Below are 19,190 nucleotides of genomic sequence, written 5' to 3'. Positions count from 1 at the left end.
AATTTTATTTTTCCCATCCTTCTGCTTGCTTTGGTTTTAGTTTGCTTATCTTTTTCTTGTGTCTTAAGGTTGTTGTTTTGAGCTCTTCTTTTTTAACATATGTGTTTATACATTTTCTCCAAACACTGCTTTAGTTGCATCCTAGAATTTTTTATATGTTGTGTTTTCATTTTCATTTGAACTATTTTTAAATTTCCCTTTGATCCATTAGTTATTTTAGGATTGTCTTGTTTAATTTCTATATAATTGTGAATTTTTCAAGATTTCGTTTGTTAATTATTTCTGTTTCATTCCACTGTGGTTTGAAAGGCATAGTTTGTATGGTCTCAGTTTTTTAAAACTTAATGAGGCTTGTTTTATGGCCTAGCATAGGTCTAATCTGGAGAGTGTTCCATGGACACTTGAGAATAATTTGTATTTTGCTATTGTTGGGTGGAGTGTTCTGTTGATGTCTATTAGATACAGTTGGTTTGTAGTGTTGTTCAGGTCTTCTATTTCCTTGTTGCTTATGGTGTTTTTAATAGCTGTTGTTTGAAGTTCCTTAAGATTTGTCATTATGTAGATAGAAATTAACAAATTTATTGAGAGTTTGTTATGTGTCAGGAACTTAGTTGCTGGGATTTTTCAATGAACAAAATAGAGAAAAATCCCTTCCTCATGGAGTTTGCATTCTAGTGGCCACATAGACAATAAAGAAACAAATACAGATCATCTCCAAATTTATTTCATGATTTTTCAACTTTACCATGGTACAAAAGCAATACACATTCAGGAAAAACTGTGCTTTCGAGTACCTATACAACCAGTCTGCACAGTATTCAATAAATTACATGATATGTTCAACACTTTATTATTATGAAATAGGCTTTGTGTTAGTTGATTTTGCCAAACTGTAGGCTAATATAAGTGTTCTGAGCATGTGTAAGGTAGGCTAGGCTAAACTATGAAGTTGAGTAGGTTAGGTTTATTAAATGCATTTTCTATTTAAGATATTTTCAACTTATGATTGGTTTATCAAGATATAACCCATCATAAGTTGAAGAGCATCTGTACATAATATGTAATTATGGAAGTTGGTGCTGTGGGGGAAAAACAGTAGGGAAAGGGAAAAGAGAAAAGGGAATGTGCACGTAAACATTTGAGCATTTAAAGATCTGAAGGAAAAGTGCGTTGGTGGTATAGTGGTGAGCATAGCTGCCTTCCAGGATCTGAAGGAGGTGGAAATAAGCCACATGGGGAATAACATTCTAAGCAGAGAGACCAGCAAGTGCTGAGGCTGTGAGGTGAAGCTATTTAAGGATATCTTTAAGACTTGTTACATGCAAGTCACGTAGTGACTCAGTGAAATTGCTTTGTCCCTTTGGGAATGTAGATGCTTTTTTTATTTCTGGTTTGAAAATTATGTAAGTGCAAAATGATAGTTATTCCACTTTCCTTCTCTGATCTTACAGCCACACTTCTTAGCCCTTCGCATTTTATGTTTGCTTACTGGTTTATTTACTGTCTTCCTTCTTAGAAAGCTTCATGAGGGCAGGGATTTTATCTGCTTTATGTACTACTTACTGGGCCTATTGTATAGTACACTCTTTATAACTATTTGTTTCATGTTGAATAAATGAATTGTCAAATGTGACTTCTTAGTAGTTATGAACTCAGTGTCTATAAATCCATACTTTATAGAACTAGGAAGTAATTTTATTTAATTTTTTTAAGAGGGAGAAAAATTGAGTCAACCTTTTTTTGACTTTATACTTTAGAAACTGATGTTCGGGTAATAGACATTTTCCCTATGTTTTTGATAGTAGTTGTATGTTGCATTGAAATTTTTAATTTACTTTGGGGTTTTGCATTTTGGGTTTTATGAATTCTTGATCTATATTGCATGATATCTTGCATCTCTTTTCTAATGCAATTATATCTGCTATTTTCCAGGTTGTGTGATAGCTGAGCTTTTTACAGAAGGTGTACCATTGTTTGATCTCTCTCAACTGTTGGCTTATAGAAATGGACATTTTTTCCCTGAACAAGTGCTAAGTAAAATTGAAGATCGTAGTATCAGAGAACTGGTAACTATGTTACAAATATTATCTATAAAGTTTTAAATTGGATTATGTTTCCACTGTAGTCAGCTTTCTGGACTGCTATGAATTTGAAACAAAGCAGTAAAGCACCATAAACTAATATAGACAGCCTATTGTTATTTTGTTAGGGAGAAATGTACTATTTTTTCCTCCTCCTCAGTCACAGAACTCATTTGGCTTAAAAAAAATCTGCCTTCCCATTAAAATCTTCAGCTCTGCTTTGGACAGATTTGGAAGGTAGGTAAGGAAGTGCCTGGGGGTTGGAGAGGTTGTCCTGGATAGAGTTTGCTAATAAGAAATGAAGAAGACAGACACCTAAAATGAAGGAGATGAGAAACATCAACTTAAATGTAATACCGCAATATAGGGGCATTTCATGTAGAAGTATGTGTCTTTGTATACCTCTCTTGATACAGACTGAAGGCTGGAAAGGAAGCTATAGAGTCCCATGTTAGTGTAGCAGAACAGGTGTGAGGAATTCTATGGGGGGAGGTCACCTAAGCCATATATCTGCAGTACTGTTTGAGGGCATCTTTTTTAAGTCAGTCATATAGTAACTGATGCTTATGATGATGACTCTGAGCCATAGAAAAGATTATGGTGTATTTAGAATATTGTTTAAGAAGGTAGGGAAATATATAATATGTTTTAATTTCTCTTAAAAATGGCAAATGTTAAAAAATAAGATGCTTCAGAGGAAGCCAGTTTAGCTCATGTCTAGTGAACAGTGCACTGGGTTAAGAGTTGGCATACCTGATGTTCTGTCTTTGGGTGCGGCACTTATTTGTTAGGTTATTTTGGCTAAGTAATTTCATGTCTTTTTAGGACTGCATTTTCTTAACTGTGAAAGGACTGAATCTGTTTCATATTTAAGGGTTAATGCAAATCTAAAAGTAATTCTACTAGTTCATTTTTCCTTGTACATTTGATTCTCTCCAAGTTCAATGCTAGGTTCTTATTTAGAGTATTAAACAAAAAGCTCAAACAACTAGGTACATTTTTATGATTTTTTTTCTTTTTTTTTTTTGAGACAGAGTGTCACTTTGTTGCTCTGGCTAGAGTGAGTGCTGTGGCGTCAACCTAGCTCACAGCAACCTCAAACTCCTGGGCTCAAGCAATCCTTCTGCCTCAGCCTCCCCAGTAGCTGGGACTACAGGCATGCGCCACCATGCCCGGCTAATTTTTCCTATATATTTTTTAGTTGGCCAGCTAATTTCTTTCTATTTTTAGTAGAGACGGGGTCTCGCTCTTGCTGAGGCTGGTCTCGAACTCCTGACCTCGAGCGATCCACCCGCCTCGGCCTCCCAGAGTGTTAGGATTACAGGCGTGAGCCTGATATTTTATATATTTAAATAATGACTGATATACTACGAGTATCCAGGAAAAATTGAAATATGTTTTATATATTTAAAAAAATATTTCCCTACGATACTAGAAAACACAGGATACATTGAAATTAGATATATCATTTTTAGTGTTTGCAGAATTTAACATCTTTTTTGCATTGCTTTAAAAACTTAAAGCTACTGATTTCCCACTTGTAGCAGTAAGGTTCTAAACTATAACTCTTAACCTGGGATATGTAGATGGATTTCAGGAGTTTTGTGATTCCTTCCAGAATTGTATGTAATTTTGTGTGCAGAATTGATTTGTATACGTTTTTCTCTGGAGGAGATCCATTGTTTTCCTTAGATTCTCAGTGGTATTTTTTGCTCAGAAAAGTTTATGAGAATCTTTGAGTTATGGGCAGCAATATATTATTCCCCTGTCTTAATAAATGAGGAATACTGAACCTGGGTATAACCTCTTTATGTGTCAGGGCCATCTGCAATACATTTGTGTGTAATTTCTTATTGCTTTCTAAGATGGTAGAGTCACATATCATTTAGTAGTCAGGTTCTAAAAGAAGTTTGTGAGGCAAAGATTGAGGATAGTTAGAATTACCTTGAAAATCCTGTAAGTCATGTGTAAATTGCCCTTGTAGCTTTCATCTGGTTTAATTTTCTGTTCTCAAATCTGTTTTTATTCCCTTTCTTCCCTTGGTATAGGTAACTCAAATGATTCACCGTGAGCCAGATAAACGTTTAGAGGCAGAAGATTACTTAAAGCAGCAACGTGGCAATGCCTTTCCTGAAATATTTTATACTTTCCTTCAGCCCTACATGGCCCAGTTTGCCAAGGAAACATTTCTTTCTGCAGATGAACGTATTCTGGTTATACGGAAGGATTTGGGCAACATTATTCACAATCTCTGTGGGCACGATCTGCCAGAAAAAGCAGAAGGCGAGCCTAAGGAAAATGGGCTGGTTATCTTGGTGTCTGTTATTACATCCTGCCTACAGACCCTTAAGTACTGTGATTCCAAACTTGCTGCTTTGGAACTTATTCTCCATTTGTCCCCAAGATTAAGTGTAGAAATCCTTTTGGATCGTATTACTCCATATCTTTTGCATTTCAGCAATGACTCTGTTCCTAGAGTGAGGGCTGAAGCCTTGAGGACGTTGACCAAAGTTCTTGCTCTGGTCAAAGAGGTTCCTCGCAACGATGTCAATATTTATCCGGAATACATTCTGCCAGGCATAGCCCACTTAGCCCAAGATGATGCTACTATTGTTAGACTAGCCTATGCTGGTAAGAATCCAAATATCATAGTAGTCACTTAGATATTTTTTAAGTTAGCCACTATAATACTTTTGTTTTTCTGATTTCTTTGGGAATGCCAAGTGTGAACTTTGCTCCTTGTGTATGTTTTAATAATATTTATAGCTCATCTGTTCCTGGGAATCAACTTTTGTGTGTTCCCTCATTTTTGAAATGATCAGAATTATCAAGTGAAAAAGTATATAATACAGAATTTTTTGTTTTTACTGGGAATATTACATTTAAATTGGAATAAGGCTAATGTTTACAAGTATGTGCTTCTGATCTAGTGTCTTCAGGCCTTTATAAAGTTTCTCTGAACAAATACACTTGTTTGTCAGTTTTAGGATACAACAGTCTATTGCTGTTGAAAAGATTAATTTTTCTGGGTAATTTGGTATTGAAAGAACCCAGCATATTAACTTACTCAATTTTAAGGTCCTTTTTCCAGTTACTGTAGTGATTAGGATATGTGGCTTCTTTGTGATAGAGGTGGGTGTGTTATGCGCACCTATGTGTTTTGCTTGTCATTTTCACTCATAAAATTAAGTGATGCAGATTCATGCTTTTAGTTCCTCAAATTAATTCTGAAAACTTATTTCTGCATGGAAAGTATCACTGGAACATTTGTATAATTCCATAATTTGTTTCTGTAATGTAATCTGATGGAAATCAGGGATTCTGTTTTGAAGTCTTTGTAAATAGTACATAATATGTATGTGGTGATAATATTGTCACTTTTTTGAAAGAAACTTGCTTAGTTCATTCATTTTATGATTTACTGTCATTATTTTAATGGAACATGTGAAAAATGGTCCTTGCACTCTGGTCTTATCTCTAGGCATATCCACAGAGTGATTGGTGGTTATTAGGTGTTTATTTTCCCCACCTATATATTTTTATTTATGCTTATCTCTCTGCCTGTTTGTTTATGGTTTCTGGTTTCCATAACTATATATGCATAAACTTCAGGCTTTAGAAATCCAGGATTTTCTGAAGGCACATGAGAGTTTATCATTTTTAACAAAGCATATTTATAACTCACTTGACAAATACAAATAATTGAACCAGATAAAATCAAGTGAAATAAAAGTCTGTAGATTTTAAAAACAAGCTGTATCTTTCTTTACTGGAATTTTATGACCCTACTTTTTGGTCCAGTGTATATTAATCTGTTCTCAATTGTGTTAAATAGGTACAGTTCTGATGTGTAGGTGCCACAATAACATATTGACATTCATTTACTAATAGCTGTAGCATAAAAATAATAGCTGCTATTTATTGAAAAACCTGCTATGTGTCAGGGCATATGCTGCTCTGGGTTGTTGTAAGGGTTAGTTGTAAGCTCTTGCAGCTAACCCTTGTAACAACCCTTGAGCAATATATGCTATATTACCTTCATTTTACTGGTGAGGAAATTTTGGTTAGGCTAAATAACATAACCCAAATGTATCTTGCCTAATTCTCAGTTCTCAAAGCTCCTGGTCTAGACCTTGGTTTTGAAGCAATCCTGCTTTTCTTTGGTCTCCTGGGTCTTTATGGTGAGAATTCACGATAACCCAGGGTCAGTGCCAGCACCTCTCAGCGTCCCTTCTTCATGGCCCAGTACATGAAAAAGCAGCTTTTTTTTTTTTAATAGAGCAAGAAGTCTTTTTGAATTTGTATGGCTAAATATTAATATAATTAAAACACATGTCAGTAATCATAAGCGTTTAAAATCAACATTTTTTTTCCTTTACAGTATTCTCTTTTATCTCAGAGATGCTGGTATAGAGTTGTGTCTTGAAAGTGAACTTTCAAGTGTGCTGTGGCTCATGGACTTGCATGGGGAAATAAACATAGATCTACTCAGACTTTAGAGGTGTGCAGGAAAGCAAGAGACTTTTCCTAATATACATTCTTTAAAGTGGGGATAGTCTTCTAGAATTTTGGCTTATTATCAAGGTATGGCCCAGAATTTTTCCATCTTTAAAAGGATGACCAGGCTTTATAGGATATTAATATCTTGCTTACGTGGAGATAAGTTTTTGTTCTGTTCAGAGCAATGTTGAACCTGGCAGGGAAGGAGGGTGAGGCTCCCAAAGGAAGAGAATCACTGTATTTGATAGACTCAGAGATCTTGACTACTGTAAGGTGCATTTTGATTTTAGAGATGTTAAAAAGCAAGGAAAAATTAGTCTTATTTTAAGTTTTAAGGTAGTTCAATTTTGTATTCAGTGCTATTCATTGCTAAGAGAGAAAAGAGTGTAGTTGTAGTTTATGATCATATGTTAAGAAGCACAGAAGTAGGAGGCAAGGAAGGATATAGACACAGGAATAAATAAAAATGGAAGGAAGAATGAAGCATAAGAAAAATACAGAATTGATAGTAAATATGATAGCAGAAATTAGAAGTAGATATTTTGCAGTGGTGAGGCGTGTCAGTCTTAATAATATCAGAAGGGGAAAGGAGAAGATAAGGACAACTGCAAAAGTGTGGCAGTCTGACACACTTTGGTCCACTAACTTCAGAGTATCACTTGTAAAGCAATCAGTAATGGTTTCTTTTTGAGGTAGCTGTGACTCCTCATTTATGCATGAAGAAACTGAGACTCAGATTGTTTAAACAGCCAGCTAGTAAGTGGCAAGGTCGAGATTTGAACCCAGCTCTGATTTCAAAGCCCAGCTTGATCTGTTATTTTAGGATGAATGTTTCTGTTAGTCTAATAAATATCTCTCACTTGTGAAGAGATTGTTTAAAGTGTGAGTCTCCGTAGAAGGATTAAGCTCTTTTTTTTTTTTTTTTGTGCTTCAGTAGATTTGGGCGCTATATTTTGGGTTATTTTTATATTTTTTTTAAAAAAGGTTATATTTCATTATTAAAACTAGCAGTTTGGAGATAGTTGTAGATTATGAGATTAGTTAATAATGTCTGATTAAGTGCTAAAATGGAAAGTCCTACTTTTCACCTTAGTTTTATGACTATTACTTGTACAAAGACTTAAGGAGGAAAAGTTATAAGTATCACAAAGATTTAAGATTGTAATTGTTATAAATTTTCTCTGTTTTTATCTTATAGAAAACATAGCTCTACTGGCAGAAACAGCTCTGAGATTCTTGGAATTAGTACAGCTAAAAAATCTCAATATGGAAAATGACCCCAATAGTGAAGAAATAGATGAAGTTACACATCCAAATGGAAATTATGACACAGGTTGTATAATTTTCTCTTCCAGACTTCTTATTATTTAGAATGAATTGCTAGTGCTACCTTATAAAAACTATCATTTGTAGTTTTCATGTGAAATGCAGGAATACCAGATTTATAGTAGATAGGAAGAGTCCCTGGGGTCTGATTGTTCTACGTGTCGTACAGTTATCTAGCTGGAAAATGATAAGCTTGTCACCATAGATATTAAACCGAATTGTTTTTCAGCCAGAATTGATTTGTATAAACAGTAAAGCTAGCTGAATATATAATTTTCATAAAAAAAATTAGAAACATCATAGCTAAAGAATCTAAACCTTTTCTCCTCATGTGAGCATATTCTGAGTATCTCAATCATAAGTTGTTTTTATTTGATATTATCTGTCATTTACATATCAACCTCCTCCCTTCTTTTATCATAAAGGAACAGAAGTAATAGTAATCTCATTATGGTCAGCCTCCCTATCTTAGGTTTCTTTGCATCTGTATAAATCTTGGCAGGTTTTTGGTTAACATTTGTTGAGTGAAAGGTTTAGAAGTAAAATAACATACTTAATCTGCTCCAAGATGTTTCTAATTGAGAAAAACGAGAAATATATTAACAGTTTTTAGATTTTTATGTTAAAAACCAGCTGTAATGGTTGTTACTTGTTAGAATGGCACATTTTTAGACAGCATATATTATCTAGAATTGAATACAGTGGAATAATATTGAACTTGTAGGAGGATATATCAGAAAAGAAATCCTAGCTTTTTTTCATAGAATTACTTGGAAAATAATATTGTTCTACATTCTGTAACCATGTAATTGGAGCTTTTTAGGTAATGAAGTTAAATGTTGGAACTTTTGGAGAGTTAATCTAAAGTTCTTCTAAAGTTTTTCTTAATGTGAGTACATAATTTTGCACATTGGACCATTTACCTTTTCCTTTGACAGTAGCTAGGCAGTGGTCTCTGCCCTCATTTATTTAATTGTTAAACATTAGCTCTGCATCAGGCAATTATGAGCCTGCTGTAATCACAGCACTAGGGATATGGTGGTAAATAAGACAAGAATGATCCATGTTTTTAAGTTTGCTTTTTTGTAAGAGAAAGACAGATAACTAAATAAATAAATGAAAAGGGAAGGGTGAAGAAGGATATAAGGTGAGAGAAGAAGCCAGTGGCTAAGTTGAGGAAAGCCTTGGCAGGACTTGCAGTTTATTTTCTGGCTTTCTAAAATATAATAAACTGACCTTTAAAAATGCTTTCTAAAAGTATTGTTCAGTACCATCATATTATACCCTGAACCTGTCCCATATTTTCAAGTCCTTGATTAGGTTGATCTTACTGGGCAATATGATCTCCTTTCTGGTATTTCCCTATAATTTTCTCCTTGAGCTCATAAATGGAGCTATTTAATTAGTGAGATAGTAACCATGCTTGTGGCATCTGCTTATTAGGATCTTCTTCAGTTTATATTTCAGTTTCCCATCCTTCAGAGATTTGAATAATGGAAAAACTTAGTGACTAAAGACTTTCTTTGGTGGCTTGTGTAATTATTCTGTTGCTCTGAGGAGTAAGAAATAAGATTGGGACTGTATGTATGGGGAAATAATTGATCCTGTCTTTCTTTTTTTTGTTGTTATTTTTTTAAAGAGCTCCAAGCCTTACATGAAATGGTTCAGCAGAAAGTTGTAACTTTGCTAAGTGACCCTGAAAATATTGTAAAACAGACCTTAATGGAAAATGGAATAACACGGCTGTGTGTATTCTTTGGACGACAGAAAGCCAACGACGTTTTGCTGTCTCACATGATTACTTTCTTAAATGATAAGAATGATTGGCATCTACGTGGAGCTTTTTTTGATAGTATAGTTGGTATGTTTTTTGTTTTTTAAATTCATCTTTAAGATTTTAAATTTACTCTCAAACAAATACTTCTATGCCATCTGAAGGATAGGTGATGATAATATCAAATTTCATTAATAATTAAATGAGTTCCTAGTATTTCTGTCTGTTTTCATGCTGCTTTTGGATGATGTAAGTATTTTAGCTGATCAAGAGGTTGGTTAACCTGTGATATATCCATATGAAGGAATATCATGTAGTTATTAAAAACTATACTTTAAAAGAAAATGACCTGGAAAACAGCATGAAATACTGTTAAAGTGACTGAAGTAGGTTGTAAATCCTTGTAAAGTATGATCCAGTTGTGTAAAGGGAACAGTGACATGATGTTTATAAACAACTGTTTATAAAACAAAAGTGAATGTCTATCACTTTTAGATTCAGAAAATAATAGTTAAAATATAATTATGGTTGAAAATCAATCTAGTTGGAAAGAAAATGAAAACTATAGGCTTTGCTTTATGTAAACTGAAAATTTGGGCAAGAACAGCTTTCCCAAATTGTATTTTATTTGCATGACTCCTATCCCATGACTTTATTATGAGTGGGTTAAGTCACATTTGATACAGGACTTAGTATTTTTCTCTTTTGAATGATAACTGTTCCATTTCCCCCTGAATGCACGGATCTTTTCAATTTTAGATTTGGTCAGTTATGAAATATATGCTAAATTCATGTTATTATGATTACCTACTTACCCCTTTTATCATTTCCCACATGATTATAACGGCTTGTCTATTAACCCAAAAGGTTTAAAGTCTGTTCTACACATTGGAAAGCCTGGCTAGTATATAGACTTTCTCATGAGGTATCAGAAAGCTGTAAGGCTTTAGGTTGTGGTTCTCAATAATCTAAGAAAGTAACTGCTAGTTTCTGATTATTTTCTCAGGATAGAAATATAAAATTTTAATTGCTGGGTTAAAGAATGTAAATATATTTTTAAAACCCTAGACACATTTATAAGCTTTTCAAAAAGATTATGTCATTTTGCATATACCCTTCTAACATGAAATAGGCTTTATTTAGTCTTTGCCGGTTGGGAGGATAAAGTGATAACTTATTTTGATGTATGTTTCTTTGCTTAACAAGTGGAAAACTTTCTCATGTTGATTACTTGTTCATATTTTTAATTCTATGAATTTTTTATTCATTATTTTGACCTATTTTTTCTGGTAGAGTTATTTATGCTTATTGGTTTTTTTGAGCCTTTTATATATACATTAAGGACTTTAATTTTTTTTTATCATTTTGAACACATATATTTTCTTGGTTTGTTCTTTAACTTGGTATTTGTTTTTATGTCTTTTTTAAAAATAATTTTTATATAGTCAGTTTATTTGATCTTTACCTTTGTGATTTTTCTTTTTTCACTTTTGTACATCAAGCCTTTTCCCATTCCAGAATTAGGTTAATAATCTGTTGTGTGCTTGTCTTCTTTTTCTTCTCTTTTTAATGCCTTATTTTCACACCTAACTGTTTAATTGATCTTTATTTTGGGCCGTGATGAAAGGTGAAGTCTGAAGTTTTTTCTTCTCAGAAATGTAACCAGTTTTCCCAACACATTTATTAAACATTTTGTTTCTTTCCCATTTATTTGTGAAGCTTTTTTTTTATCATATGTGACATGCCTTTGTCTGTTAGGGTCAGTTTTCTGGGTGTTTAGTCTATTCCATTGATTTCTCTATTCTTGTGCTTAGATTCTTAGCTGTATTATATTTATATTATTATATTTTAATCAACTTTATTATCAAATAGATTAAGTTTCTAGATGCCATTCATTTTCAAGTATTTTTAGTCATTTTAGCTTATTGTATACATTTCAGTTTATAAAGTTCCTAAATATAATCCACTTGAATTTTAGATAGAATTTTTCCTTTTATCAAAGAAAACAATTATAACATTATTTTTTAATCATAGGAGAAATATACTTTTGAAATTATTTAAAAGTTAACCAAAATTTATAAGTAATGTATGAAAAGCAATACTTGCAGTTTCCAGAGGCATTTTCTCACGTTTGTGTTTTTGGTTTAGTGTCTTCAGGTAATTATTAATACTACCGTATCTCTAAATGGTATTTTTGTATTACTGTTTTTAAAATTATCAACTTTAGACTTTATCTCTTGACTTTTTTTCTATGCCAGATGAAGATATAACTCACTCATAACCATCCCTTGATCCCTCTTCCCTTCTCAATTTTTGAGATCTTGATTACTATGTTCAGTGCTTTAGTTTTTAGTTTGTTGTTTTATAGCTTTAAGTAAGCCTATTTCTTATTGCTCTACCTCTGATTTGCACTACAAAGTTAGTGCCCCTTTCTTTCCACCTCTATCTTCTTATTCTTTGGTTAGTTGAGAATTCAGAGTTTATTATGATTATAGAACAGAATACTTAACATTCTGTTTTATGATCATAATAAAGTCTTTTATGTATAGACTGATTCTGAAGTTTCAAAACAAAATTTACATGATTTACATGATTATGAATCTGTAAGTTTTATTGACTGTAGAGCCAAGTAGTATATATAATTATATTTGCTTAACCACAATCCCAGTACCATGACCCCTGTACTACTTGAGAGTGTTATAGCAAGGCAGATGGATTCTACTTTTCTTTTCACTTTCGGTTACTAAATACATTGCACATTTTAGTCTATTTCATATTTAGATCATGACTTTCTTGAATAATTTTTTGTCCTAGAATTTTTGATACCTTCATTTTCTTTTTAGAGAGAAAAGTAATATTTCTTCTTCACCAAATCTGTAATATCTAGCTTCTTTTTTTATCAATTTTATTTGTTGCTTTGAATCTGTTTCATTTTGCTCCTTAGGATATTCTTAAAATTTATTAGCTTTTAGTTCTAATTTGGGCTGACTGATTTCTAGATCTTTGCTAGCTATCATTCTTTTCCCCCTAAATTCTTTGGTTAGATCTACCATTTTGTACTTTCTATATCTTCCTTTTATTTTGCTGGAATATCCTCAAAAAACTTTCTTAGAAAGGGTTGCCTGAGAGATAAACCTTTACAGTTTTCACATGTCTTGAAATGACTTATTTTTGTTTCCTTATTTAATTGACAGTTTGAGTATAGAATTCCTTTCATAACTTTGAAGGTCTTATTCTGTTGTCTTGTAGCCTCCATTGTTGCTGAAGATCATCTGATGCCAATCTGATTCTTCGTCCTTTTTAGGAGACTTAAGTTTTCGTTTTTATAAGTTCTTAGGATCTTTGCTTTTCTGTGGAGTCCCAGAATTTTTTCATTCATTATACTGGGTAGGAAGTGCAGTGTTCTTTCTTGGATTATTCATCAATATGCTTGGCTTTTGTTTAATTTTTTTTTGTTTGTTTTACTTAATGATGTATGTACTTTAAGATATCGAATGATCATGTAATGTTGCTTCTTATTTTCAGGTGTTGCTGCCTATGTTGGCTGGCAAAGCTCCTCAATTCTTAAGCCCCTGCTGCAACAAGGTCTTAGTGATGCTGAGGAATTTGTTATTGTGAAAGCTCTTAATGCCCTTACTTGTATGTGCCAGTTAGGGCTGCTACAAAAACCCCATGTCTACGAATTTGCCAGTGATATTGGTAAGTTTCAGTTTCTCCAAATTAGAATGGGAAAATTAGGGTTTGAGGAGAACTTTATAAAATTTCTAGGTAATATAGAGTAAGAATTGTAGCTTTATTGTTCCTATTATTGATTGTGTGCGTGTACAAATATGTATGTGCATATATGCATAAAGTTATATGTATGAGAGAGACAGACAAGCAGATTCATTTGGTTCTCCAGCCCGGGTTGGGAAGTATCACTTATTTTTGTCACCGTTGGGATAGAAATAAAGATTTTTTGGTTTTCTAACATCATGTGGATAAAGGTTTGACTGGTCTGAAGATTAAACTTATTTTTGGATACTTAACCACTGTCAAGTTGGAAATTGGATGTGAAGCATTGTCTATGACATCTGTCGTTGCATTGATTGCCAGTTAAGAATTCATAGTATTGAAGTTACCAATATTAGTATAAAAATTTTATGAACTAACAAAAGGAATTAATTACTTGACCTAGATAGCACTCATCTATTTCCTTTAAACTTCTTTAAAATTCAGAATAACAGCAAACAAATAAATATGGAAAATTCTAAAATTGACACTATCTCAAACATTTAATTTTATTATTACTTCATTTTAAGAAAGGAAGCAATGGAAAATTGCCAGTTGCTCTGTACTGGGAGGACATAAAATCTTAGAAAATTGTCTTTTTAGATAAAATACTTAATGGCTGCTAAATGCTTTGGAAAGGAAAATTAATAGAAAGTTAATTGGTTAGATTTGAATAACAGATTTTCCTTGAAGCAATCTTCAGAGAGAAAAGACAAGAGAGTTATTATTTATTTTGGTCATTGAGATATTTAGGTGGTAGCTAGTAGAGATAAAAAAAAATTCTGGAAAATGTGAAGGCACAAATACACATTTTTTTTTTTTATTTTGTGGAAAATTAAAAAGCATATGTAGATTTCTTATTTTGCACTCTCCTATCTAGAATTCTTAACGGTTTTTAACTCTAATTTGGTTTGAATTTTTTGATGATTATGTTAAAAGTAATCACAATTTTGTAGAAAATTGTTGAATATTGGCAACACAATCATGGTAAGACTCTCCATTACATAGAAGTGTTTTTGATTTTTTGTGTTAGCTGCACAGTGCTGAACCTTCAGGGGCTCATTATCTGTAAGTTTTTGCCATTTTTTTTAAGGAGCTAGTGAGTTGGGAACCAAAACTGATCAGTATAATAAAACAAAATATATTAGGATGTTCTTTGAATTTCTGGCCCTGTATAGTATAAGGTAGTTATAAAAAGCACCTGTTGTCATAATAATAGTAAGGAGAAAATTTATCATCTTTACCATACATATCTTGCTACTTGGCCTATTTTCCTATTCATTCTCATTTTTTGAATTCTCACATTAATGTTTACTTTTTCTCCTGTGAAAGTGGTCCTACCTCCCAGAATTTGAGTTTTTCTTGATATGGACTTTGGTCCTCTTTATTTTAATAACCTTCTGTGTGTATATATATGTACTCTCCTGTTATAATTTCACATAATACATTTCTTCTGTTGCCTAGTTATTTGGAAATTATTTTTGAAATTTAATATAGCTTATAATTAGCATTTCATTTATTTAAAAAATGGATGTCCATCGATTTTAAAGCAAAAATCATCATAAAGATATTTTTTTACCCCTTCACTCAAAGTTGGCAGAAATTTTTCTGGATCCTGCTATTTCTAGTTATTGATCCCAGAATGAATGTATAGGATGCTCATAAATCTTTAGTTTTGTGTCAGAATAAATGATACTTATGTATAGAATAAACCCAGTGTGGTACAACTTCTTGGGTGTATAACTCCCTTAGAACTAGAACTGAATTTGGTACTAACTATGAAAAATAAAAAAGCCTTGCTGAGAAAAGTCAAATAAACAATTATTTGTTGGCATTTTAAACTACTTAAAAAAAGTTTTTAATAACATTTAATAACTTAAAATAAATGATAAACTTGTACATCTCTCTGTTCTTCTGTCTTTAAACAGTGTGTAGTCTATTATAGTGATCCTTCTTTTCAGTTTTATTGAGGTATAATTGGCAAATTGTATATATTTATTGTATACAACATGCTTTGATGTGTATATATTTTGTGAAATGATTATCATAAGCTAATTAACATCCATCTCCTCACATAGTTATCTTTTGTGTGGGTGTGTATGTGGTGAGAACATTTAAGATTTATACTTAGAGTGATTTTCAAATATCCAATACATTATTATTAACTATAGTCACCATACTGTGCAATAGATCTGCAGAACTTATTCATTCTGCCTGAGACTTTGTATCCTTTACTAACATCTCTCCATTCTACTCTACCTTCTTTCCCAGCCCCTGGCAACCACCATTCTACTTTCTGCTTCTGTGAGTTCAGCTCTTTTAGATTTTACATATTAGTCAGATCATAACAGTATTTGTCTTTCTGTCCCTGGCTTATTTCACTTAGCCTAATGTCCTCCAGGTTCATCCATGTTGTTGCAAATACCAGGATTTTCTTTTTTAAGGCAAAATAGTATTTCATTGTATATATACACCATGTTTTCTTTATCCATTCATCTGTCAGTGGACACTTAGGTTGATTCCATATCTTGGCTATTGTGAATAATGTTGTAGGGAACATGGAATGCAGCTACCTCTTCGCCATTGTAACTTCATTTCCTTTGGATATATAACCAGAAGTGGGATTGCTACATCATAAGTAGTGAGATAGCAAGATCATAGGTAGTTTTATTTTTAATTTTTTTGGGAACCTCCTTACTGTTTTTCATAATGGCTGTACTAATTTACATTCCAACCAACAGTATACCAGGGTTCCCTTTTTCTTCACGTCCTTGCCAACACTTGTTGTCTTTTTTTTTTTTTTTTTTGATAATAGCCATCCTGGCAGGTATGAGGTGATATCTCATTGTGGGTTTGATTTGTATTTTCCTGGTGATTAGTGACACTGACCATTTTTTAATATACCCGTTTGTCCTCTTTTGAGAAATGTCTGTTCAGGTCCTTTGCTTATTTTTAAATTGGATTGTTTGTTTTCTTGCTATGGCATTGTTTGAGTTTCTTACATATTTTGGATATTAATCTCATCAAATGATGGTTTGCAAATATTTTCTCCCATACTGTAGGTTCTCACTTCACTGTGTTCATTGTTTTATTTGTTGTGCCGTAGCTTTTTAGTTTTAGTTTTAGTAGCTTTTTAGTTATAATACCATTTATCTATTTTCACTTTTGTTCCCTGTGCTTTTGGGGTCATATAGAAAAAACCATTGCTCAGACCAATGACAAGAAGCTTTTTCTCTCTGTTTTCTTCTAGTAATTTTACTTTTTCAGGTCTTATGTTTAAGTGTTCAATACATTTTGACTTGATTTTTGTATATAGAGTGAGATAAGTTCAGTGTCATTTTTCTGCCTGTGGATATCCAGTTTTCTCACCACTGTTTATTGAAGTCACTATCCTTTTCCTAATGTGCGTTCTTGTCATCTTTGTCCAAGATTAGTTGACTGTAAATTCATGGATTTATTGCTGGGCTTTTATTCTCTTCCATTAGTCTATATGTCTGTTTTTAGTGCCAGTACCATAGTACTGTAATTACTATATAGCTTTGTAGTATGTTTTGAAAGCAGGAAATGTGATGCCTCTAGCTTTGTTCTTTTTGTTCTAGATTACTTTGCCTATTCTGGCTCTTTGTGGTTCCATACAAATTTTAGGGTTTGGTTTTTCTATTTCTGTGAAAAATGTCATTGGAATTTTGATAGGGACTTCATTGAATCTGTAGTTCACTTTGGGTAGTATGGGTATTTTAACAATATCATTTCTTCCAATGTACAAATATGTGATATCTTTTAACTTATTTGTGGTTTCTTCTGTTTTTTTTATCAGTGTTTTATAGTTTTCAGTATATAGATCTTTCACCTTCTTGGATAAATTTATTCTTAAGCATTTATTCTTTTAGATGCTATCGTAAACGTGATCATTTTCTCAATTTTTTTTTTCCAGATAGTTCCTTGTTATTGTATAGAAACAACTGATTTTTGTATGTTGACTTTGTTGCCTTTAATCTTGCTGAATTTGCTTATTGGTTCTAACATTTTTTTTGGTGGAATCTTTAGGGTTTTTTGTGTATACAATCATGTTATCTGCAAGTAGAGACAGCTTAGCTTCTTCCTTTCCAATGTGGATACATTTATTTCTTTTTCATGCCTAATTGCTCTGTCTAGTACTTCCAGTACTATGTTGAATAGAAGTGGTGAGAATGGCCATCCTTGTCTTGTTCTGATTTTAGAGGAAAAGCTTTTAGCTATGCAGTGTTGAGTATGATGTTAGCTGTGGGCTTGTCATATATGACCTTTATTATGTTAAAATATATTGCTTTTATACCTAATTTGTTCAGTTTTGTTTTCAAAGGATGTTGAATTTTGTGAAATCCTTTTCTGCATCTACTAAGATGATTGTGTGATTTTTATTCTTAATTCTGTTAATGTGATGTTATCACATTTACTTATTTGTGTATGTTGGAACATCTTGCTTCCCAGAGATAAATCCTGCTTGATCGTGGTGTGTGATCCTTTTGATGTGTTGTTGAATTTAATTTGCAAGTATTTTGTCGAGGGTTTTTACGTCTATGTTCATCAGGGATGTTGTCCTGTAATTTTCTTTTTTCTTTTGCTGTATTCTGTTCTGGCTTTGGTATCAGGATAATATTGGTCTTGTAAAATGAGTCTGGAAGTGTTCCTTCCTCTTCAATTTTTTTGGAAGAGTTTGAGAAGGATTGGCATTACTTTTTTCTTAAATGTTTGGTGAAATTTACTAATGAAGCCTTTAGTCCTTAGGCTTTTCTTTGTTGGGAGGCTTTTGATTTCTTATTCAATCTCCTTACTTGTTATGAGTCTGTTCAGATTTTTTATTTCCTTATGATTGAGTCTTGGTAGGTTGTATATTTCTAGGAATCTATTCATTTCTTCTAAGTTATCTAATTTGTTGGTGTAATATTCATAGTAGTCTCTTATCCTTTGTATTTTTGTGATACCATTTATAACGTCTCTTTATAATTTGGAGTTTTCTCTTTATTCTTAGTCTAGCTCAAGGTTTGTTGATTTTATTTTTTCAGAAAACTAGCTCTTAGTTTTATTGATCTTTTCTGTTGTTTTTCTAGTCTCTATTTCATTTATTTCTGCTCTGATCTTTATTATTTCATTCTGCTGACTTTGGGCTTAGTTTGTTCTTTTTCTAGTTCTTCAAGATATACAATTAAGGTTGTTTATTTGAGATCTTTTTTTTTTTTTCCCTTATTGTAGGTGTTTATTGCTATAAGCTTTCTTGTTAGAAATACTTTTATGGCATTCCATAAGTTTTTTTTACCCATTAGTTGTTAAGGAATGTGTTGTGTAATTTCCACATATTTGTGAATTTTCTAATTTTCCTCCCGTTACTGATTTCTAGTTTTATACCATCATGGTCAAAGAAGATATTTGATATGATTTCAGCTTCTTCAGTTTGTTAAACCTTGTTTTGTGGCTCAATATATGATCTGTCCTGGAGAATGTTTTGTGTGCACTTGAGAAGAATGTATATTCTGTTGCTATTGGATAGGGTGTTCTATAGATAACCTGTGAGGTCCATTTGGTCTGTAGTGTTTTTCACTTATGCTGTTTCCTTATTGATTTTCCTTCTGGATGATCTATCCATTGTTGAAAGTATACGGCATTGAAGTCCCCTACTGTTAATGTTTTGTTGTCTATTTCTTCAGTTCTGTTAATATTTGTTTTATATATTTAGGTCTTCCAATGTTGAGTGTACACAC

General features: G+C 32.6%; 1 protein-coding gene across 3 annotated transcripts in view; it reads left to right on the top strand.

The window, feature by feature from the left end:
- PIK3R4 (phosphoinositide-3-kinase regulatory subunit 4) overlaps window positions 1–19,190 on the top strand; it is a 62,137-nt gene that overhangs the window by 9,142 nt on the left and 33,805 nt on the right. For all 3 annotated transcript variants that reach the window (XM_045538541.1, XM_045538550.1, XM_045538536.1), the window contains 5 exons: window positions 1,933–2,066; window positions 4,130–4,712; window positions 7,780–7,914; window positions 9,547–9,768; window positions 13,207–13,380. In XM_045538541.1, the coding sequence (XP_045394497.1) occupies window positions 1,933–2,066; window positions 4,130–4,712; window positions 7,780–7,914; window positions 9,547–9,768; window positions 13,207–13,380 (1,248 nt within the window). The remainder of the gene's footprint in view (window positions 1–1,932; window positions 2,067–4,129; window positions 4,713–7,779; window positions 7,915–9,546; window positions 9,769–13,206; window positions 13,381–19,190) is intronic.

This window comes from Lemur catta, chromosome 1 (genome assembly GCF_020740605.2).
Source record: "Lemur catta isolate mLemCat1 chromosome 1, mLemCat1.pri, whole genome shotgun sequence".
NCBI lineage: Eukaryota > Metazoa > Chordata > Mammalia > Primates > Lemuridae > Lemur > Lemur catta.
The sequence above is the reverse complement of the archived record's forward strand: the minus strand, read 5'-3'. Positions and strand labels throughout refer to the sequence as shown.